Source organism: Zootermopsis nevadensis, unplaced genomic scaffold (assembly GCF_977971745.1).
Source record: "Zootermopsis nevadensis isolate Lab colony 2312 unplaced genomic scaffold, Znev_1.0 Znev_ptg000022l, whole genome shotgun sequence".
Taxonomy (NCBI): Eukaryota; Metazoa; Arthropoda; class Insecta; order Blattodea; family Termopsidae; genus Zootermopsis; species Zootermopsis nevadensis.
This window is the reverse complement of record NW_028259154.1, coordinates 2,190,660-2,215,476: the sequence shown is the minus strand read 5'-3', so window position 1 is coordinate 2,215,476 and position 24,817 is coordinate 2,190,660. Positions and strand designations below refer to the sequence as shown.

The 24,817-nt window shown below is 39.4% G+C and overlaps 1 protein-coding gene across 2 annotated transcripts; it reads left to right on the top strand.

Moving 5' to 3' along the window:
• The first annotated feature begins 967 nt into the window (after positions 1 to 967).
• Positions 968 to 24,768, top strand: LOC110826530 (tetratricopeptide repeat protein 27). Of its 2 annotated transcripts, XM_022057252.2 has the most exons (17): positions 968 to 1,411; positions 3,324 to 3,507; positions 5,074 to 5,368; positions 6,543 to 6,801; positions 8,386 to 8,510; positions 9,305 to 9,417; positions 9,787 to 9,853; positions 12,818 to 12,931; positions 13,632 to 13,850; positions 14,002 to 14,175; positions 14,622 to 14,774; positions 15,208 to 15,369; positions 17,163 to 17,315; positions 19,372 to 19,570; positions 19,754 to 19,854; positions 22,805 to 22,891; positions 23,610 to 24,768. In XM_022057252.2, exons 1-17 carry the CDS (start codon positions 1,357 to 1,359, stop codon positions 23,616 to 23,618), a joined length of 2,469 nt encoding a protein of 822 aa, XP_021912944.1. In that variant the 5' UTR covers positions 968 to 1,356; the 3' UTR covers positions 23,619 to 24,768. The 2 variants fall into 2 exon arrangements, with proteins under 2 accessions (XP_021912944.1, XP_021912943.1); XM_022057251.2 differs by lacking the exon at positions 23,610 to 24,768 and having other exon boundaries at positions 22,805 to 22,985.
• Positions 24,769 to 24,817: the final 49 nt, after the last annotated feature.

The window sequence follows — 24,817 nt, the reverse complement described above, 5'->3', positions numbered from 1 at the left end:
AAAATCTTGTATTTACCACATTTCTCTTAAAATGTGTCATTTGGGAAATTTTTTGTAATTATCTTTTATTTTAGAGTACACTGTTTGGAAGAAATGGACAGACTTTTATTGGACAGTTGGCTACTGTAAAAATAGATATTTTCCCATCAGCGAAATTAATTCTACTCGCTTCAAAAAAAGCAAATTATGCAAAGATTCTTTGGTCTTGATCTTTCAAGACAACTACTGCAGCATTTTCTAGCCACAGTATCATTTGAGGACTGCCTCCCTTTACCAAGCACCTTGGTATTGTAGTAATGGAATAGATTTGTTTTTCACAGGTATTTAGCTCAAGCTTAGATCAGGCTACCAGCTATCCCGAGTTTTTCATAGTTTTACTCAACGATGCCAAGATGATAATTTTAAAAAGACTATGACTCGCTGCTCCCAGATTCTGACACTCATATCTTTTGCAGTAACATTCCAATCTTCTTTGACATTATGTAATAAACTATGCAGTTGAAACAGCATCATTAAGTAATATTACAAACAGTCAGAACTCTGTCCTCAGCCAGCACTGTGAAACATGAATATTGCAGAAGGAGACTACTTTTCAGTTGTAGGATTTGAGATTTTCACGGCGGCGAGTCTGAAGATTACTCTCTTCTGGGTTGTTGCGCCATGTAGTCTGCTAGACATGCAAAAACCCAAATGGTACAGTATCCCCCCAAAATACCAGTGTTTCAAAATCATTCATTCGATTAATAATGAGAAAGGTTCAGCAGTGACAATGAATGGTGGGAAGAATTTATATAGGTTGAATAACAGTTATCCGTTTTATCGAATTAGCCGACACCTCGCCGACGTTGTGTTATTTATGGACAATAATAGATGGCAGAACAAGTGCGTTGCCAACTGCAGGTCTTATTGCCGTGAATATAGGCTGCAAAGATCTCAGAAATGTTGGATTTGAGGTTTCAACGGCGGTGAGTCTGAAGATGGCTGTGTTCTGGTTTGTGGCGCCGTGTCGTCTGGTAGAAGTTTACCGACGTTTCAGAGGTCCTTGCTGCCTCCATCATCAGGGTAAACTCATACAAGACTACACAGTGCTACAACCCAATGTTACCTTTCATCACAAAGTTGCCGATCTTGAACAACGAAAACCGCATGGTGTCACATTACGTCTGGTCAAAGGCACTGATTAACTGATGAACTTTAAGCAATGCTATGATCAATGCTTTTATGTTTATATTGTTATGTTGGTATAACTTGCAGTGATGCAGAAATGTAGGTTACGTGCATGTTATTGATCGAAATAAGTGTTGTGTGTGAAAAGCACGCTGATTGTAAATATTAGTTAATATATCGTGACGAAAAATGGAAGAAATTGAGATGTTTGAAGAGGTTCTGGATGGCGATGTTAACGGAACAGGTGAGATTTGATTTTCACATAGTGACTGATCTTTCTTCTGGGATATAGCACGTGTAGCCTGTTAATTATTGACTGACGGTTGAATGGAGGTAGTAAGTAGTTAGGTCAAATGATTCCTTCTTGCAAATTTAGCATTTTGCCAGGAACGTCGTGAGTGACAGTTTCATGGCATTTCCGTGCCACATCACATGTGGTAAAGGTGTTGATAGAACTGGTGAAACTGTAAAACAGGCAGTAGGTACAACTTGCAAAGCTGGTCAGCATGCAGTGAGTAGTGCTGAAGCATTTGTAAGTATTGTACGAGAGAGATTCCACAGCATAAGTTTTTTTTACATATATGCCCATCATGTATCACATCAGGAAGTATTAGATCAAATGTGGAATAGAATAGTTTCGGTAGCAGAAACCAAGAGCATTCATACAGTTATGTCCATTTCATTTGTTACTGCTTTATCAGCATTGATTGTTTTCAGTAAGAAAAGTCTGCATTCTTTGCTTAATATGAACTACACGTTTCAGAGTTTGCAGAAAAATGAAAACAATTATATTCCTTGTCCAAGAAAATTTAGCCTTGGTGTGCTGTGCTGGAAAATAAGTGTTGGTCAGGTGGTTGGTGTTGATGTAAAGTATTGTGAAATTACATTCCTCAGATAATGTGTCTACAGTGCCAAAATCTTAGCAGTTCCTTTGAAAGAAGATAAGTACTGGGTAGAAGAACAAATTGTAGAGAAATTAGAAGTTCCTACTATTGATAAAACAGGAAATGGCTGTTGAAAGTGCAAAAGATGGTTTTAAAGAGGCAGCTAAAGTTTCTGAAGAGATAATTAGAAAAATTGTAGGAGAGCAGGAAAAGTATAAAGTGTGAGTACTTTCATTCGGTATGCCTCTACACCAAATTTTATTAAAATCATTGGTTTTCATGTTGCATCATGCAAGAAGATGGCTGGAGAGACATGGCTAACCCTTTAAGCATTTATTTCATACACTTCATGTAAAGAATGTAATATTTCATAATGCACATTACATGTCTTCCTGCCTGCCAAAGTGATTGGGTGGGGAATTCCATATGGGAAATCCCCAGCCATTCACTTAACATCATGGTGAATCTCCCATTTTATCTCATTATGCAATTTTCCTGCCTCCTAAAAACATGATAGACATGGATGGGCCCACAAAGGATTCTTCATCCACACTAGATTGTGAAGAATTTCTAACAGGAGGGAGCTGTATCCTTGAGAAAGAAACAGAAATTCTTGAAAAGCATTACATGTTAATGGGAAAATTGGCTTTATAATAAACCTTTAGGTTTCACAAACAACAGGGAATATTTGGACTAACTGAGCAACATTTAGCCTTTCTGAAATGACCCTGCTTTATGGAGTTGGTTATCGTGTTTTCAACAGAATTGGCGGCTGAAACCTGCACCAATCACAAGTACTGTGGCTTTGAAAGAAGTAAAGGCAGGAGCGAGGAGGGGGAATGAAGCAAGGGAATTGGAACCTACAGTAGTGCCAAATGTAGCGTGGTGGAATGTGGTTTCCAGTGAATGCAAATTGTTTTCTTAAATGTATTTGCATGTAAAGTATTAGGTACACATGAATGTTGTATAGTAATTTGAAAGCGTAGCAAAACAGATCCACTCCATTCTTCTCCATCTGAGAAATAAAGTAATAACACTTTGCAAAGAATAAGTAAAAACTTGCAAAAATATAGTTTGGCTGTTGATATTTCTGTCACACAGCTTCTGAACGGACTGAGCTCTAGCCCTTGAGCTGTTCGGCCTGTCACAAAGAGCAGAACCTAACCACTCGTTCTACTATAGACATTATATAATTTTTCCACAGCTTACTTTTATTTGTGTCAATGTCACTTTTCCAGACATTTATAGTAATATTTTCAATTGCTCTTGTAGGTAGTGTCAATCAGTTTATGGACGATATAAGAAATGGCAGGTATATGGAGTTACTGACAACATCCAAATGTCAAGAAGTGTACTGCCAGTATTTAGATGGCAATTGTGACAGTGTTACCCTTGATGTATTGTTAGAGAAATCTGTGAAAATATACATGGATCACAACTGTACAACACCAAGACAGTAAGTATGAAGTCATTTTCTTCTTGCATTCAACAAATAGGAGTATCCATTTTTGTTACTCTGTTTTCATGTTTGTGGGTAATTGTTTGTGAAACAACTCAGTGAAATTGCTACAAGAAAGTAACAAGTTACTGCAGAGTTGTGAGAATTTGTAGATCACTAGAAATTTATACCAAAGGTTATATCATAGAATAATAAAGATTAATTTTTGAGCATTATTTGCACAAGGAGCATAAAATGAATGCATTGTAGGGTGCAGGGAGGTTCTGCTTATGCCAAAGATTACTCAGCAGGTGTAAGTGAAATTTGGTATTTCCTGTGCTGAAATTGATGAGATGGTTACATCAGTCTAACAAGAGTTTGAACGCAAATGGCTTAGGAAATTGTGTTGACCTAAAGAGGATGAAGTAAGTGCGCAGTTCATGTTATTATATAACGAGGAACTTCATGATTTGTGCAGGTCACTTAGTAATGTTGAGGAAGTGAAATCTGCAACGCTATGATGTAGCTTGGATGTGAGACACAAGAAATACATACAAAATTTTGGACTTGGGGAGAACTGCCATTTGTAAGATCAAGAAATGGCAATTAATCTAGGTCTTCATGAAAGGAGATTGGCTCGCTTTCATGTCCAGTCGCAAACGTGTTAGGCATGTGTAACCTTCAGGTTCTACTAGTAGAGAATAATTCAGTCTGCTATAACACTGGCTTACTTGAAGCTGAAATTAAATTTTATCAGGTTTCTTAAAAATGGTTCATTGTACAGAAATTTAGTGCATATTGATGATGAAGATCTCATTAACTATAACTGTTATTTTTTATGTTTGAGGATGTAATTAACCTTTCAGTGCCAGCCATTATATCTTTTTTAACTCTTGGAGTTGTATCTCCAGTTTGCTTTGCAAGGAACTTCTTCCAAAATAATACTATCCCACTTAACTTGGAACCTGCCATGGCAACATACTGCCAGGAAATGAGTTATTCGCAACACAGAACGTAACTATCAGAAGTTAATAGGTGGGTTACAATTTATGTCTGACTCTGTGTATTGGTAACTCCAAAACACTTAATAAAAATTAATGCTCCGACTATGGTATTCTGGTTTTTACGCTTATCACTCTTTTGAAGAATTCTGTCTTCTGGGTTGTTGCGCTGTGTAGTCTGGTCGATGTTAACCAACGTTTTAGAGGTCATACTGCCTCCGTCATCAGGGCGATGAATATGGTTCATCGCCCTGATGACGGAGGCAGTGTGACCTCCGAAACGTTGGTTAACATCGACCAGACTACACAGCGCAATAACCCAGAAGACAGAAATCTTCATACTCATCGCCCTGATGACGGAGGCAGTATGACCTCTGAAACGTTGGTTAACATTGACCAGGCTACACAGCGCAAGAACCCAGAAGACAGAAATCTTCATACGCTGATGACGGAGGCAGTATGACCTCTGAAACGTTGGTTAACATCGACCAGACTACACAGCGCAACAACCCAGAAGACGGAATTCTTCATACTCACTGCTGTGAAAACCTCAAATCCTACTTATCACTCTTTTGTTTGACAGGCAGTTGGAAGTTCTTTGTATGGGTATAGCCAGTCTCTATGCATTTGTACAGAGCAATTGGACAGGTCCACCACTGGAAAATTACCAGTATCCAGCCTGCGACGACTGTATTGTACCATGGTTACAGTCTTGGTATAAAGGTAGCATCATGAGCGAGAAACAGTTACAAGATGAGGTAACAGCTTGCCTGGTTCTTGATGGAGAAATCTGCTGTCCTGTCATGAGTCATCCAGAACTGTTGCTGTTAGCACGTGTCTGTCTACAAGTTTGCTGTGATAGGCCGCAGCCTCTGCTAGTTAGTACATGGATATTTACATTTGAAGATTAAATTATTAGGAATCTGATAGAATGTGTCCATTGATTTTATATGAATATTTCAGGAGCTTATTCATGAGGTCATTCTGAGTCAGAGAAGTCATATGAATACAGGTCTAATTCTCAATGGTTATGTATTTGTGGATATTTGAAATTCAAAATGATTTGAACCTTATGTAGAACATCAGGGTCAGTCAAGCATCTTATACAAAACAGAAACACGTTTACAGGTTTTCGTCCAGTGTGATGGGGCACCCTCACATTTCAGTTGGAACAAGATGGATTACCTGAATGAATAGTTCCGTGACCAATGGATTGGTCATGGTTATCCACCAGAACTAACTCCCCTAGATATCCATTAAAAACATTGTTTATGGGTGCAGAATGAGCAGAAGAGAGGAACTACATAATTGAATTTCTAATTTGTGCAAGTTGCATGAATCTTGAATTTCAAATATGCATAATATGAACATTAATTTATATATTTTGAAAACGTCATTAGTAACACCTTTTCAAGTAATATGACAGCATTACCAACTGTACAGGTCATTCTTTTATATAAATTCTCATCATTTGTGTATTTGCAGGAATACCATATTACCCTTGGGAATCTTTCACATGCTTCTGGCATCCGTCTTCTGTCACACTAAAGAAACAATATAATTGTGTTATTATTGCTGTGCACACAAGTAATACCTCTCTACTGTGATACACTTTTGTCAGAAATATAATGTTGCAAATTTTTGTTTTATGAAATTTCACAACCATTCAATGCTATAGATGTCCTTTAAGACATTAATATAGTATAATTTGATATAATCAATTTCATGGTCGTTTGTTTAAACTGTGCTGTAATGGTGTGACTTCTGGCTCAATTATACTGGGTCACAGTATTTTGAGAGTATAACTATGGCCAAACTACGTGGCGCGTGAACGACGTACGGGCGGGTCGTAATTTGTGGAAGTCTAGGCTGTCCCTTACTGAAAACATTTATCTTAGGTTTCAGTTCTGAATTGCAGTCAAGTACATTTTCAATTACTAGTGGAATTGATATAAATTTCCTAGAATTGTGATGTCACGCACACACCAAGTTGTAGGGGGAGTCAGACTGTGAAAACTGAAGTACACAAAGAATGTTTTTGTTTGTTCTCAGGGCAGCAAGTGGTGGCTCCTGCGATGCTTGTTTGTTCACCAACAAGTCCTGGATGAGTTTTCCCCTACCCTACACAAGGGCATTACAGCACTTTTGGAAGAACTGGTGAAATGCGAAGCTCTGATGGCCAAAGAGCACAACCACATCTGCTTCCATTTGGAGGCTGCGCAGATCCATCTCTTTTACAGGCACGTCGTGAAGTCGCAAGAGCACTGTAAGGTGGCACTGAAGGCAGCTAACATGAACTTAGAGCTTACTGGTAAGTTGAGAAGTGTCATGATGTAGGTGAGGCAGAAGGGTAGTAAGAGTGATTTATTCTTAGCTGCTTGAATTGAAACACCAAGAGAATGAATTCCAAAAGTTTGGAAATTTCATTGGGAAATTGAATCTTGTCCAGGTACCAGCTATGTTGACCGAGGTGATTGTGATTTTGTTAGTCCCTGCAGGAAGATTCGTGAATAGTACCTCTGATAGCTGAAAACCATTGCTACATTCTCGCGTTATCAGCTTATGATTTCTCATTCAGAACTACATAACCTAAGTAGTTAAGTTGGTTAACATTGACCAGGCTACACAGCGCAACAACCCAGAAGACAGAAATCTTCATAAGCTTTACATGTTTTCTGCAGGAAGCTGTCTTATGCATCACTGCAGATTTCAAAGAAGTAGTAGCAATTTTGTGAGAGTGGCAGCCTTGAATTGTTTTTGTATTGACCAACATGTTATAATTTATCATTGCATTGCAACCAAGCCTCGCCACTATTCTGTCTTCCCACAGCTCCTCACTTTTTGCCCATGTTCTTCCTTCATAAGCTGTTCTCTTGATCTGTCTCCCTCTTGGGTATTCTTTGTTTTACTTCCTTGTTTTGGCACCATCTTCATTAATTGTTGAAATATGTCCATGTCATCTTATTCTGTTGTCTTTTTGATTTGCCTTCCATGGTGTTCATTTATAAATTCTCTAATTTTCTCATTGCTAATTCTCTTGCTCTTTTTGTGTTCTCTGCTTCTCTGAAAATACCTCTGCTGCTATTAATACAGATTCCATTTTCCGTGAATCTTTGGCGAAAGCTAATCAGAAGAACACTGTGAAACAGGATGGGGTGCGTGAGGTGGGCTGACTCATCTCATGGTACAGAGCCAAAATCACAAGTGTCGCCAAGTATATTGTACCGCTGATTAAGGCCATTCAGGTCAGACCCACGATGACTAAATAGTAAAACATGACAGCACTGCTCTGAATTTCCCACAATACAAATGTCTCTTAATGCTGTCCCCACCCTGCTGTTGTGATTGGCTGTTGAATGCCTCAGCAAATGTTAAGCTTTGGTGTGCTAACATCAGCTTCATACTTTACTATGGATGAAAAGTAGCTTTTACGTGGGCATGTTTTACCCACTGTGAGGCATTTCCAGAGTTATGGTGTTCATAACGTATAATTTTTCTGTAAGTTCTTCAATATTTCCTTTTGTCACTGTTTGACTTCGAAAGTTTTCTAAATTCTCATCTTATGATTACTACATTTTTGTTTTTTTGATGCCCCCCTGTCTTATTTTTATAATTATACATTTGCCTGAATTGATATTTAGTTCAAAATTTTTGCACAGTGCAGTGACCCTTTGTAATTTATTGTCTAAGACACAGACCATAACAGAGAAATACTGAAGGTTTGACATCAGATCCATCAATTCGGGAAGTAACACTCATCGCCATGATGAAGAAGGTAGTACGCGCCTCTGAAACATTAGTCAGCTTTCACAATATCCCAGAGGACTGCTGCCTTTGTGCTTGCTTGTGAGAACCTGAAATCTCACCAAGTAACAATTATTTTAATTTCCTTTAGGTGCACTTGGTAAGAGGACGCACTTCCAAATGAGGGAGCTGGCCCAACTCACTCTGAGAGTGTCTGTAGATGAAAGCAGCAGGCCTGTTCATTTCCCCATTGCTCAGTCAGAACACTTGCCAAAGGTAACATGTTTCAGTCTAATTATTTTTAGCAATATTCAGAATGCTCTTGTTCTTGAGTGCAAGTTTAAGTTTTAAAAATCTTCACTCTGGCTGAACAGACGTCCATAAAATTTAGTATTTTACAGTCCTTTTTAATACATTGTCTAATTTCAGTTTTGTGTTGGGAAATTTATATTTGCATTTTACATATAATTCCAAATTTGGATATGTCTTGTGGCTGCATAAATTATAAGTGTTGAATTTTATTGACGTCAAGAGTTCGTTAGTCAGATTGAGAAATGGTGCTTGCAGGTAATGTTGACCAATCAGTGCTGTCACCAGAAAGTCAAATACACTTACAATGTTTGCAGACTGAGAACTGCTTAGGCAGCGGATTGTAATGCTAAGAATGAAAAAAAGTGTTACACACAGTGACACCTCATATTTTTGTTCCTAGATCGTACTTATTTTCCTGCCATTTTTAGCAATATTTTTTTTCTGTGTGTAATTAGTGGTTATATTTAAATTACCCTGGTTTTATGATCTTTTTCTTTGTAGCAGTTGGCTACTGCTATGAGTCAGTCACCATCTTTCAAACATCATTTTAGCTTTCTGTGTGTGATTGCTTTCAAGTGAAGTGTTATGATTTTATCTGCTGGCTTCGTCTGCTGCGAGCACTGCAGTTTTGTTTGAAATTGCATGTCTTTGTGGCATGATGGCAACACTGAAGGAAAGAAAAACCATTTCCTTGTAACACTAAATGAACTTATCACAGTTATTTTGCACTACTTTGATATTATAATGAATTGTTTCAGGATTTGAGACTTAATAATGAAGTAAGATTGGATAAGATCAAATTCTCAAATGAAACGGATGGTGAATTTCCAACCCTGCATCCCCTGGAGCAAGCTGTTGTCCTGGGAATTTTGTAAGCACATGTCCGAACAGAAGTTTTGAAAGTTTAAATGGCATCATGCAGACAAGTAGCGCTGTTGTATTGCGAGTGTGTCCACTTTCAAGCTGCTACTACTACTACTACTACTACTATGGCGTAACAGCCCAAAATCGAGCCCTAGCCTCCTCACTTTCAAGCACCCACATTTTTAAATTGATAAATGTTTTCCTCAGAAAAGTTAGTTTGGACCAGAGAAACATGAATTAACAGTTCTCAAGTAAGTGGTGTAGCTAGCAAAACAAACTGGGTGTCATCTGGGGTCAGCATTTTTATGATTCTAATTGCCAACATTTTTGTGTCACCTCCCATGAAGGGCTGTGAGGACTGTTTTTGTTTTTGCAGTGTGCAAACCCTGAAGTCTCAACCCAAAGACAAACTGGCAGATGAAGAATTGATGCCGTACTTAATGGTAAGAGACAATTGAGTTTATTTCCGAGGTTATAAATCTGAAATGTTAACGTTGATGTTTCAATTGATTCATTGACTCTCAGGGTATTTAATAACACTGCTTTATCTGAAGAAGATAAAATTATTATTGTCTGTCTCCATGCAACAAATAGATATTACAAGCTCTAGCATTCAATTACATGTCTAAGTATTTAATTTTTTTACTAAGCGATCTGTTTCGGACGTACGGTCCGTCATCGGGCGTCAGGTAATTGTCTGCGCGACTATGTTGTGCCTTGATTGTGGTATAGTAGCGTAAAACATGTGTCTGAAACCTTGTGAAAACGTAACATTTTTATCTTTGTTATGCAGTACCGCACATAAGTCGTGTCCTATTGACTGGCTGAATTCAAATTATGGTTAATAGTGTGCGACATGAGTGTATGTTAAAATAAGTTAATATAAAAATATGAACAGTTAAAACTTCATCATTTGTATATTCTACCATATTAAGATCATGGTTAAGAATTGTATCACATTATGAATTGTTGAAGCGCGTCACTGTGTCGTAATACAACACAGCACCACATATCATAAAATACTTTGACGTCAACAACAGTAACATATGATTACATGTTACTTCCTTCTGATTAAGCTGTTTGATATTTGAAAATCCTTAAATTACGTCTTGTTTTCACTGGCGGTCTCAGGCAGCCAGCAAACAGGAGTTTGGTCGCAAGGCTGAAGATGGCACATGACCTTAGGCTTGGTGGTTTGTTGTGGGCGCCTAAAGTTTAAAAAAATATTACAGGAATTTTTTTTGACTAGCCAAGCAACTAGTCCCTTCTCAAGAAGGACTCTCCTCCACGGGGTTAGTTTCCACTACCAACTTGAATGTTTGAATAGCCTTTTTTAAGTGGAGTTGTTATGATTAATTGATTAACATGAAAATACTGGGACACTCACAGGGTTTTGCTGTATTTGTATCTCCTCCCAAGCGTCTACATGGCATGTAGCAGGACAGATTCTTTATTTATTGTGAAAGTTACTGATAGTGGTATTTTACAGTTAGTATGATTTTTTTTTCTTTGTGCGTTGTCCTGTGTCTACGAATAGAACATTACGTTTCAGGAGCTGGGTCTTTTCATGCCTTCATTGCCTACTTAGTTGGGCCCATTAGAGAGTCCTAATGCCAATCCAGTCAGAGGGATTAGTTCTCTAATACGAGGCGCGTCCCAAAAGTAAGTTTCCCACTCGTCCCACAGCTAGCAAACCTTATATTGAGCGAAGCGACTGTGCGTACGTGATAGAGCAATGACGTAGCATGGCGCATGCACTAACGGTACTTCCCGCGTTCTCACAGTAGCATCGTTGCAGCTGTTGAAGGTGGAGGTTCTTATTCCAGCTCCTGCCGACTGTGAAGTGCGGTCAGTGATAAAGTTTTTGAATGCACAGAGCATAGCGCCGATCGAAATTCATCGTCAGCTGTGCCGGGTCTATGGGCCTAACGTTATGAGCAAGCAGATGGTGCGTCGCTGGTGCAGACAATTTTCAGCGACGGGCCATTCAGAACAAGCGGCGCGGGATGCTTAGTGCCGGTATTGTCTTCCTGCACGATAACGCTAGGCCGCACACGGCTCGACGGACAGCAAGTCTCCTGCAGGAGTTCAGCTGGGAGGTGTTTAATCATTCACCCTACAGCCCGGACCTCGCTCCCAGTGATTTCCATCTTTTCCTACACCTCAAGAAATTCCTGTCCGGTCAGCGTCAGCGTTTTGAGAATGACAGAGAGGCGGAGATGGTTGTCACACAGTGGTTCCAATCCCAGGCGGCAGACTTCTACGACACAGGTGGTCCCACGGTATGACAAATGTCTCAATTCCGGTGGCGAATATGTTGAAAAATAGCTGGACACTTGCTGTATCTGTTGCAATAAATATTTCCATGAAATTGTGTTTTGTTTCTGTAAACGGCCTCAGGGAAACTTACTTTTGGGACGCGCCTCGTAGAAAGCTGTGAAATTATGCCATTTTAGAATTTTATTGTCATTAGCAATACGAATCTTTCCATCCGCATTGTATAAAGGTACAAAAAGGCAACAGACAGGTGACGTATTTTGTCTCAGTGCACTTTTTGTGATGTGTAAATGTTGATATGTGAGGTTAGTGTCTATTACAGAATGCGAATTAGTTTGAGGATGAAGATGGCTGTTTTCTGGGTTGTCATGCTGTGTAGTCTGGTAGAAGTTTACCAACATTTATTTATGCTCACTGCTGTGACAACCTCAAATCCTACTTGGTTCTCAGATGCCCAAATAGACTGGTTTAGTAAAATTGTGTCGAAGAGCTCTCTCATTTAAAACCAACGAGATAACTCAAATGAACATATCACATGTAGTAGTTACAGTGGCAGTATATGGGGTTAAAACCGCTTGTCTCCCTAACATATATATGTCCGTACTCTTTTTGTATGTGCCTCGTGCTAATTCCAAATGTGTTCAGCAACAAAATAATAGTCTATTGTGGTGCATGTATGTAATGTCACTAGTAATGTTGATTGTACCAAGAAATAAACAGAAATATTTTAATATGGCTCAGACTGAAGTGGGAAGCGCCTGCCTTCAGAATGTACACACAGGAAAGATTTAATCTCTTCATGAAGACTCTTGACATTAACATCACAGATATGGCGGGCATCATTACTTCTCTAATTAGTGAAGCACTGCATATAGCAGTGGTGCTAATGCCTAAAAATGCATGAATTAAATTATGATTAAAACAGATTTTGAGAGTATATTAGAAGTTCTATATACATTGTAAACACAAGAACTTATAGCTTACATAAAGATAAAAACAGCCTCCTATTTCTTTGAGCCTTGAACTCTGTGCGAGACCACCTTGGCACTTTTATTTTTTGGGCTGCGACTGATTGATACGTATGTCGCATAAACTGTTGGTCATTTTTAAGTGATTAATGTCTCTTACAGTGTCTCTTGTCTCACCCCGTTCTGTGGAGTTTGCAGATGTCAGCTCTGCTCCAACGTTGCCGTCTTGAAGGCCACAATTCTCGCACTGTAGAGAGAGCCATGATGCAAACGGAGGTAGGTGGTTATGTTTCCTACTTGTTCTTTATTTATTTTACAGTCAGATGGGTGTAACCTTCCGTCCATCTTTTAAGTTCTCGCTAGGTTATTGGGTACGGACTGAAGTATGTTTAATGGCTTCTGGAACTTGTGTAATCTGATTAGGCTCTTGACACTGAGTCATAGTGGAATGGCCGTTAACATTGGTGGTAGAAGCGTAAAGCAGTAATACGTACAGAGCTGGACTGATTTTAGCAATTTCAGTTTGCTTAGTAATTAATGTGCAGTGTTACAGAATGCCAAGTAGTTTAAGTCAGGTAACATTTTATGTTTTCTTTTTCAACAGTCTGTTGTAATTTAAGAAGTTATAAGTATTAAATTATTCTTAGTTTATTTGAGAGCACTTTTCGACGAGTTAGAACTCACGAAAGATTACTGGCGTTGTAAAAGAACTATTAAAATGAGCAAGTGTACAATGCATACTCATGTATGTACTGACTAACAAGAGCATATGCATTGTGATGTAAGAGTACGCATGCTAGCAGTGGTCACAAACACAAACAGCAGTTCTTTTGCCACTCTTATCCAATCTTGTGTTGTAGGCTGTTCATATTCTTCACTGCAACTGCCTAGTTTGTCTAGTAGTTGAACTGGTGGTGCAGACCAGCCGTAATTACGGACTCTTACTGTGGTTTCCATTATAGTCTGTTTATTGCAGGAGTTAGTGCAGTGCTTCACTAAAAGGAATCCGCATGCCGGACTGAGACATCATTACATTTTTTGTTCACATCTACCACCTCACTGGAAGGTTGAAACTGAACTGGCAGATCTGTTAGTTTCCCTTGGGGTTGTGAAGAGTGCTTTGGACATCTTCCTACGACTTCAACTCTGGGAAAAAGTTATCATGTGCTACAACCTGTTGAACCTTAGGCATAAGGTAAAACAGAACAGACATTTCTGTCAGAGGCTGTGTAAAGTTCTTTGTATTATCTTTTAAAGAATTTATATGTCTTTGCTTGAGAAATTTTGCAGTTACCAAGTTTTTTGTGAGGTGTTAGATCTGATGGAGTCTCATGTGTGTATTTCAGGCTGCAGAAATAATACAGAAAGAACTACACAAGAAGGAGACCGTGACATTGTGGTGCTTGATGGGAGATGCTACAGATGATCCGCTGTGCTATGAGAAGGCGTGGGAGTTGTCAGGCCACAAGAGTGGGCGCGCTCAGCGGCACTGGGCATTGTACTACTTTAACAAGAAGAAGGTAGCTCATATTCTCGCTTATGTTTGCATTTATCTACGAAGTACTGGCTATTGAAATGCATCTCAAACGAAGTACGTACTGTGTTATTCCAAGTAAGGCATCTCTTATATGATTGTAGCCAGGAAGGACTGCTTCCGTTTTCTCTTTGCTGTTCCTTTGTAAGTAGGCAACATAAAAGAAGCTTATTTTGAAATGGTCACAGACAACTGTTTTGGAACAGATAATGAATGTGTTCTCCTTATTCAGCAAACTCGGAGACGAGAAATTAGTTTGGGACCAGTTTTGAATTTAAACTCTAATACTTAAACAGCGCCTGTAACAGAACATATGACCTGGTCTCTGACAAAATAATGATGGTGATGAATCACACTGCGTCGTGAAATGCACAGAATATTTTTTACAGAATGCATCACTTCCTCCCATTTAATGGATTATTTGTGTTTCAGTATGCTGAAAGCATTCCTCACCTTCAGGAGTCGCTTGCCATCAATAGTCTGCAGCTTTCTCTCTGGTATTTCCTGGGGTTTGCTGCTCTGGTCCAAGAGAATTGGTCCCTCTGTGCCACAGCTTATCAGCGATATTGTGCACTTGATCCTGAGGTATAATTCTTATCCTTAATTCAACTTTAGCCGAAAAACTACCAGGTTGTCCCACCTACCTCTGCGTTCTCGAATAATTCTTTAATTTTAACATATGCCAAAAAAATTCAAATAAAATGTTTGCAGTGTCTTATGGGGAAAATATTGATAAATAAAATGCAAACTCACAAAATCCACATGAGTGTTGAAGTTTGTTTTGTGTAGTTCCAGATGAAGTGGCGGAGTGCCTCCCTCTACATATTTGCATGTTCTCGGACATGAAGACTCGGATGGTACTGCTTAGTTGCATTAGTTTCGTGGCTGGTGAAAAAGTTTATTAACCCTTAGACTCTACCACACTGTGTGAAGTTAAATGAAATGTCAGAGAAACATTTTTGGGGCGCGTTATGTTTAACTTTCCAGTTGAAGCAGTTGAATCGTGATCATGTTTCAGAGTTTTGAAGCCTGGAACAACCTGTCTAAAGCATATTCGAAGATGGACCAAAAGTTCCGAGCATGGATGGCACTGCAGGAATCTCTCAAGTGGAACTATGAGAACTGGCATATTTGGGAAAATTACATATTTGCGAGCACTAGCATCGGCAAGTTCCACGAGGTACGTCATCTTCGAAGTTCGCTTAAGATTTATCGGCTGTTCAGGCTGTAAGTCAGAAGAAGTGGCTGAACTATTTTAAGTTCTTAGTCCAGCATCATTCTGCGGTGTCACCACAAACACCTTGAGATATCTGGCTTTTTTGGCTGAGATATGGATTTGGTATTTTCTGCGTAAAAGCACGAGTGCCAGTCACCACACTTTGGCATCAGTAACATATGATTCTTTGTAGAAGTAAAAAATTGTCTGACACTACATCAATTTCGATGGTTAACTGATTTTTTTTTTTTTTTTTTTATAAGTATCTTGATTTATTATATTGCTGTTTCTCCTTCCTCTTCCTCCTCCTTAAGTTATTTTGCATAGGAGCCTTGCATTTTATCTACCGTCCTCCAGTGTCCTCGCCTCTCTGTATCTCACTTAACTTTGTCTGTCCATCTTGTTCTTCTTCCACTCATCGTCATATCCAATATTTCTTGTATTCTATTCACACCCACTCATTTAACATGTTTGGACCATCTCAGTCCTCTGTTTCCTCCATCTTGAGCTGTCACCCAACACACATTTCTAATCTGATCTCTCCTAGTTTTTTCCGCTATTGTTCTCAGGAATTTCATTTCAACTGCTTGCAATTTACATTCCACTCTCATAGTACACGTCCATGGCTCAGTTCAAGATTTGTAGTGTCTTTTTAAAATACATGTGTATTGTACTGTACTGTACTGAATAAAATTCAGTACAGTGGATTCCTCTTCTGTAGTTCTCCAAGGGACCATGCAATACGAACTTCTTAAGCTGGAAAACATCTTAAAAGTGCAGTCTTAGGCATATCCTTTGTATAAAACTGTGTCCTGGGACCCTCCCAGCCTCTTGTCCATTGTGTACCAGGGTCCTTTCGCAGGGGTAAAGTGGGGCTGGTGTGTGACGCTGACCGCTTTCCCCTGTCTAGTGCTGAGGTTCAGAATGAATAGGAGCTATACCTCCTTTCCTTCTAAACGCCTACATGCCGTGGAGCAGGACAGCTTTTCTTTTTCTTTCTTTCTTTCTTTTTTCCTCCCATCTTCAATGCTCCTAAAGAAAATTTTTTTGTTGCCACATACGATTTAGATTAATTTTCACTGGAAGGAAATCTGAAGTATCTTCGCAGAATTGCTTCCCTTCGGCAGGCCAAAACTGATCTTCCGCCACTCTAAATATATACAGTCGCTTATCAAGGAATTTAATGATAATCACAATCAAAGTCTACTGTTTATCAGTCATCTTAGGTGCTTATTTACATTGTAACTTTACTTTAGGTTTGCGTTTTAATTAGCCTAACTAGTTAAAGGGGTATTCCAATTTTAATAATAATAATGTTGTACAGCACTCCTATCCCATTGTAGGGGCCCTTTCCTATTTTTTCTCCAGGATAAGACGAATGCAAAATATCTGATAGTGTTTGATCTGTTATGTTGGATGTTGTATATAATGTAGGGAGATTTTTTTGCTTTTAAAATTCATAAATTTAGTCATTTATCATCCTTTCCTGAGGGAGGCTTTTTACAGGAATCACAATATAATCTTTCTAGATTTCCAGATGTCTTCCTGAGCTGCTTCCTCATCTGGCTAAATTGAGGGTGGGGCGTTTTCCTGTTACCTCGTTCCTTCAACATATTCATTTGTTCTGATTTTGTCTGTTGTCATTCCAAATTGAGAACAATACAAACAACGAAACTGTTTGTTAATGGATGTTCACCATATTCTTTATAATTTCAGGATCATGTCGTTTGGTCAATTTCTGTCATGCTCTTCCTCAGGTGATACAGGCTTACAACAGGGTCCTGGACCTAAAAGAGAAGCATGTTGACACGCTGGTGCTGGAAATACTAGTAGATGGTGTCTGCAGCTCAGAAGCTCAAGGGGACTTGAAAAAGAAGGCTGAGCAGTTGTTCACTCGACTTACACAACAGGTAAGTTTATTGTCATAGAAAAAATATTTGAGGTAAAGATTGCGCCCTCTTCTTTCTAGCTGTGATAACGCTGTGAAAGTAATGTGATTTGGAAAGAACTTGAACATACCAGCTAGAGGAATGGCCCATTGCAAACAGTCGACAGATATATATCAGTATGTGTCGTGCGTAAGTTATATCTTGTCTGAGAGTAAGTTGCAACCCATCCCTTACTCTTAGGTTGAATACAACGCATAGCGAAGTCATATAGTCCAGCGGTTTGCAATCTGCAACCCATAGATGTGTTTTGTGTAAAAGTTTATAATTTATTCAACACATGTTGTGGATCAAGAAATTTGTGTTAAAAATCTAATGATTCTGGCCAAATAAGTAAAAACGTTCTTAAATATCTTGATGAACAGGTTAAAACTTTGGCCTGTTTAATTAGTTATGTAGAGTGAAAACTGAACAGAATTTAAAAAATAAAGAAATAAGATATAATTTCACAGTAAATTTTAAATAATATACAGAGTGTGACAATTAAGTTCCTGAAATGCATTCGTATTTGTCGCATCTAGTAGTGAGTAAGCGACATGTTATGAAATGTCTGTCTGTGGTTGTTTCTTGTGTGTCGGTGAAGCAAATGAGGCAGTTGTAGCGAAGCAGTGGCAGAGTTACGCAAGTGTTTGTTTTTGTCCCGACAGAAAATTGAGTGATAGGTTGTAGGAGCAACGTATTAACACAAAGTTTTTGTTCAAAGTTACACAAAAGCACAAGAGAAACTCTGCAGATGTTAACATAGGCTTATGGTGTTGACGCTGTGAAAAAGTTGAGCAGCATAAAAAGTTTAAAGAGGTTCAGGAAGGCACATATGTTAGGAGCTCAAGTGAAGATTGTGCCCCCCCCCCCCCAACCCACATGGGCATTGTTCACTTCATTTTTTTTTTAATAATGTTGAACAGTCAACCAGCACATTATTATTTGGAAATATTGGCAGGGTTACGTGAGGTTTTTCTTCAGAGAAGACTGATGCGTCTTATGGCTATTCCCAAAACTAAAATAACACTGAAGGGCCACAGATTTTCAGAAATTGCCAACATTCAGGGAAATGTGATGGCCATCCTGAAGAGCATTCTAGAAGATAAATTCCAGAAATGTTTTGAACAGCAGAAACACTGACTCACTACTAATATAGGTAGCCCTCGATTTACGCCAAGGATGCTTTCCTGGATGAACCGGCATAAATTGAAACTCTTTTATAATGTAAATCAATGTGAAGTCAATGACATGCGTTCCCAGCACCCAAACATTGACGAGTAATATAATGGCATTACATTTAAAGCCCTGAAATAACGTAAATAAAATAAAGGGAATTTAAAAAATATATTTTATGCACTTACAATCGGCAATTTGTTGGTCCCCGCGATTGACTGCGATTCTTTCATGTGATGGATGTGTACAATCATCTCTGCTGTTATGCGATAGTTGCATTCATGTAAGACGCCGACCTATAGAAAGTCGCGTAGTAAAAATAACCCCAGTACCTCCGCAGAGTTTAAATTAATCCTTTGAAAGTTTAAAGCGAAAGGAATGAAATTGCATAATAGCAAACTCGCATATGCAAAAGTTTGCATTTCACAAAGAACTTTTACTGATTCATCGATCTCATTGGAGCAAATTCACGTTAACGAAACATACGCAATTGCAGAGATGACTGTATTTATAATTTTTATTCAAAATGAGCAATGTCAGAATTACGATTTAGTATACGAATCAGTACGAGAAACATTGTAAAACGTTATAAATAATAGTATTTTTTTTTTATTATTATTATTTACTTTTTGACTTGCTGGTTTCAAAATCGGCGTTATTCTGAATCGGCACAAATCGAGGGCTACCTGTACTTTGAAGGTGACAGCACCTGTTCCTGGATATTGTACAGATATCTGGGCTCTGGCTCAGTGGGATTATGATGATAGGATGACAGGTCATGATGAATAGCACACGTGGACATCCTTGCCCACTATGTACTCCCTGAACCGTGGTTGACTTTACTTAATTGTGAATTATATTTCAGGTGAGGAATAATGTAAAGTTGTGGCAGCTGTTTGCGAAGCTGACGCTGACTAACATTGACAATGAAACGTATGATGAACTGGAGAAAGTCGTGTCTTACCTGCACAAAGCATTCTGGAGTGCCATCCAGGACTCAGGCTTTGAGAAGGATATCAAGGATACTTTGGGCACCATGCAGATAACTTCTCAGTTGATTGATGGTGAGTCTTCTAAATTCACTTCAGTTCAGCCATCTAAAACCAAAATGCGTTAGCTTTTACTAAACAGAAGAAATCGTCTTTCGAGAATGTGCGTAGAGATTTCCACGTGCATTCATCAGTGTCGTTGAATTTTAGGGCCACTGTGTGCTGCAGTTCTGTAACAACGTTGCTTTCTTTCCACAGCCACGTTACTGTGCTGCAGTAAGTGCCCAAGACCAGAGAAGACGGCGCAGATGCTGGCCTCAGCAAAGCTCTGTCTTCAGACCCTTATAGCAAGAATCAAGGTACTTACTAAGCTGCCTTATTTTCATACATGTAGAGGGACTTAGCCGGTCGTAGTGGCCGCGTGGTCTGAGGCGTTATCCTCGTGCGCCTGGCCGCTGCAACGGGGGTGTGAGTCCCACTAAGGCATGGATGTTTGTCCGTCCTCCTCTTCCAGTCTGGTGGGTTAAGACTGGCCACAGAAGGCAAGGCGAAACCACCGTGGTACTTTCACATGAGAGCCACGACGGTCAGGCTACGACCATAGACGATTAAAAAAAAGGGACTTAATCTCTAATATTTAATGCTTGAGTTCAGTTAAACATGTTTTACATACCTATTGAACATTTGCTTTCATGTGACTAATCGTGTTATGTAAGGACAGACAGACTTATGGTGCCATCATGTCCATGATCTAATAACTTATGAACCATTTTATACGGGATTTGAGGTTTTCACGGTGGTGAGTCTGAAAATTGCTGTCTTCTGGGTTGTTGCGCCATGTAGTACGGTAGATGTCCACCAACGTTTCAGAGGTCAATGCTGCCTCCATCATCAGGGCGATGATCGTGCAGAAGACAGCAATCTTAAGCCATTTTATAGATTTTAATGAAACGTTATATGAATATCCTACCAATAGAGATCATATTTGTATGTTTTAACTTCATTGTCATCATTATCACTTCAGGGTCTTGTAGTATTTCCTGTTCTGGCTTCAGCCTCCCATAACAAGATGTCAACCCAAATACCTTCTTCCCTTTGGTATTCTTCCAGAGCTGATTGTCTGAGGATGTTCTACCTGTTAGATTTTGGAACCTTTTGTTTTCTCTTCTATTGACAGTATATTTTAATTCCTCTTTTATCTCGACGTCCTTGACTGACTGTGAAAGCTTCATTCTTCCACCACGATCCTTATTATCATCCTCCTTTGTCACTGCCCATTCTTCACAGTCGTACAGTGGCACCAGAACTGCCACAGGTTTTTAGAACTACTTATTTTCTTTTTATTTCCTGTCATTACTAATATCAACGTGACCATGTGAGTAGATCTTCACGAAATATGTTAGTAATCCTTTCTATATGTTGAAAATTACAAAAATGTAAGCAGATTATAACTTGAAGTTGTATTTGGCAAATTTAGGTGTTTATGAATGTAAATTACGTGCAGAAGGGGATCGCTAAATTATGTATTCATTAATTTATAATTCTTCAAAGTCTTAGCATATAGATTGAAGCGTCTGGAATAAAGTGTATCAGTTTAACCACATAAATGGAAAATATGATATATCCACACCCACTGTTCATAATTAATCTGACAAACTGTGTAATGTCTGCTGTTGATACAGCATCATTAAATAATCAAGAAGATCGATTAATATCCAGTCCAGTGCAAAGAGAGACAGAATTTATTCTTCTTCTTTGATATTTTCTGCGAAAGTGAACAAACATCTTTTTTCTTAAACATTGTCGTTAGCTAATTAGCTCAACCGGTAAATACGTGATGTGTACCAGCTGGCACCTTAGGAGATGTACATTTGTAGGAAACACTTTTAACAAAACTTACAGAAGTTGATGCATAATATGCAGTGATGGCAAATTTGCCATGATTTGATTTTTATTACATGAAATACTGGAAGGATACTGTCATAGGTTGGCAAACATGAGAAAATAAAACAGTAATAATATAAATATCTTAAATGTTACAACATTTAGCTGAAACAGTTGAATTGATGATATCAGCGCACGTTTATCGAAGACTGTAGGTTAGGTTATGACATCACAGATAATATTATCTTTCCACCTCACTAGTTCAAGCATCTGTCACATTATCGGAATTTAAAATGTATGACTTTTGAGTACTCGTCAATGGCATGTGCATTCCAAATTTAACGAAAATTGGTCTAGCCATTGTGAAGTTGTTATATGCATATGGACGATGTCATCGTCATGTTGGTATTACTGACTGCAGAAAATTGAAAAGCATGAGTTTGTTATAGTGCAACATAGTTTAAACAGGAAATTGAAAACTTTTAACAAACCAGCTGTTTGGATGGGATTGTTTTAGTAGTATTCTGGGAATAAATGCAGTTTCATTTTGCGTAGTCTGCTAAAATTGTGGCTCCTTTAACGTAATGTCTTGTCACATCACATAATTTGGGGTGCAGTCTCCTCCCAAAAAAGAATAACTTTGGTATTAGAACATCTTTAGTTCTTCACTGGGACTCAGACCCAGAACAGTTTTTTATATCTGAGCTACAGAAACCATCTTTATCAGGTCTCTGACCCAGGACAGATTTTTAGAGTTCTTCTTGCAATCTCGTCACCAAAATAACTTCAGTCATGTCACCTTTCTTCTGTCGTACTTAGTTCCCAGGCTGCAGAAGCCACCCTCCCCAGGACTTGAACCCAGGACACCCACCGTTCTAAAATCTCCTGTTTCCTAGGCATATGCATGCCAAGTTTGTTGTAAATTGGTTTATCCATAAATGAGCTATAAGAAAAAACATACATATATACCCACAATTTAACGTTTCAGAGGTCCGTGCTCATTGTTCTGATGATAGAGGCAGCAAGTACCAGGCTACATGTTGCTGCAACCCATAAACAGCCATCTTCAGATCATTCTAGTTCATGCCCTCATATCCTAAAGGTCAATTTCTGTATCACTGAGGAGTTTCATGATTTTTCTCAGTCTCTTTAGATTACTGCCAGGATAGTGCACTTCAAATGGGGCTGTGACCAGTTCCTTCCACATCCTTTCCAATTCATCATTCACTATCATCCTGTGATTCAGTAAAAACAGTCTGAGATACTGAAAACTTCACTACGTAAATGAAAAAATAAATAATTTTTATGTCCTGACCACGTCTCGCTAGTGGTCTCTTCTCGTAAAGCATTATGGTCAAAATATTATATACATTTCTCGTCTCCCTCATTTGAACTGTTAATGCTTACTTTGCCTCAATTTTGCAGCGATTTTATCCCAGTCTTCTGTCGAGAGAAGAATGTCAGGATGAGATGGCGGTGCGCCTGAAGGCTCTTGAAACCAAACTAGAAGAGGTGAGTGTGGAATTGCAGAAGCAGAAAGGCGCTTTGTAATGGCTTAACATTCCTGCATCGTGTCTGTGAAATACATCATTTTAATTAACCCTTATGCTGTAATCTTATAATTAATTATGAATTACACTTAAAACAACATTTTCGGCGTTTGTGAGACAATTATGAACAATTTGAAATTATTTCTTGGCGGATGGCAGCACTGTGCAGACCAACATGAATTATTTTATATATATTTCTTAGAGAAAAGTCGAATAGTGCAGCAATAAAACTGTTCCATTTTGTAAGCGCTAAGATATCTCAGTGAGATTTGTGACTGGTCGGTGTTCAGTTCCCAGTAGGAAGGACGATTGTCCTCATTACCAGCTGTGGGACTGCCCGAGCCTCCCGTTCAGTGGTTCCTAACAAGAAATCGATTCACGATGCTTGACCACTCATTTTAAGTTAACCGCTTGTTTGAGGATTTCAACCTGTAACTGTCTGACAAATTTTGTGCTGAAATAATTTTACCCTGCATACCGTTGAGATAATTAATATTATTCATACACTTGAAACACTAAATGCTTTTTCCGTTAATTTATATCTTCTTGACGCACCAAAATCATCTATATTATTACAATTTGGGCAATTTTCACCGACAACTTTTCAGCCAGAATCAGCTGGAAGTCTAGCCTCTCACTCGATCGCTTTATCGCTCTCTCTCTCTTTGTTTGCTTTCCAGCTCCATTGATCGATCCCACCCACCCAGACTCTACTACTCCCTGGTTTGCTCATTCTCTCAAGCTCACTCCTGCATTTCTCACTCGATCCCTCGCTCATTGCCGAGCTCATTTGCTCCATGACTTACTAATTTCCCCTCACTATCACACCTTCAATCCATCAGTCTCTCACTCACACACTCGATGGCTTCCTGACACCTATGATCTCTCCCTCCCTCCGTCCTTCCTTCACTCGCGCACTCACCCATTTTCACTAATCCACTCACCAAATCCCTCAATCGCTCACTCCCTCGGCCATCGATAACTCGATACTTTGTTCCCTCGCCCATTCACAACCTCACCTCTTCTTTCACTCGGTTACACTCTCCCTCACCGTCTCATTCACCCAATCACTCTGTTACTACTGCCTCACTCCCCCACATTCGTCCTTCGTTCTTGCCATCCCCCCGCGAGCTTTCCAACTTCCTCGATCCTTCGCTCCTTTACCCGAGACCTCCACAACTCTTTCCACCGCTCAATCAATCAGTCACTCACCCACTGTACCACCTGCACATTCCGATCCTTCTCACTCATTCCCCACTTATTCAGTAACAAACTAATTCATAAACTGAAGCCCTGAATCAGTCACTTACTCACCCAAACAATTCCTCATTCCTCACTCGCTATTCACTTAGTTCCCTATATCGCTTACTCACTCCCACTCTGCCTCCTTCCTGGTCTCAGCCTCCACAGCTTCTGCCGGGAACGGTCTCTGTAGGGCCCGGCACCTATTGGATACGGTACAACCCCGGTAACTGTCGGTCCAGTCCAATCCGAAGCTGGTCTCCAACGAATCCTGTCTGCATTAGGCCTGGTGTCTACTGGTCCCGGTCTCTGCCGGGTATGGTGTACCAAAAGTAGGTTTTGCCACACCTGGTCTCTGCGAGGGCCGCTTCTGTTCGGGGCCTCTCTCGGCAGGGGTCGGTCTCCGCCGGGCCAGTCTTTGCAGCGCACGGTCTCTGCATGACATGGGCTATGCCTGGGATGCCGAAAGCGCAGCCCAGTTTACGACAGCCCTGCTACCGACCGGACGACATCCCTACTGAACCTGATTTTGACGTATTTGCTGGACACGATCGTTATTGCACCTGGTCCCTTCTTTACCGGCCTGTTCTCACCAAGGTAAATGTAGGAAAATGTCCAAAAAGCACACAAAACTAAAAAGATTTGA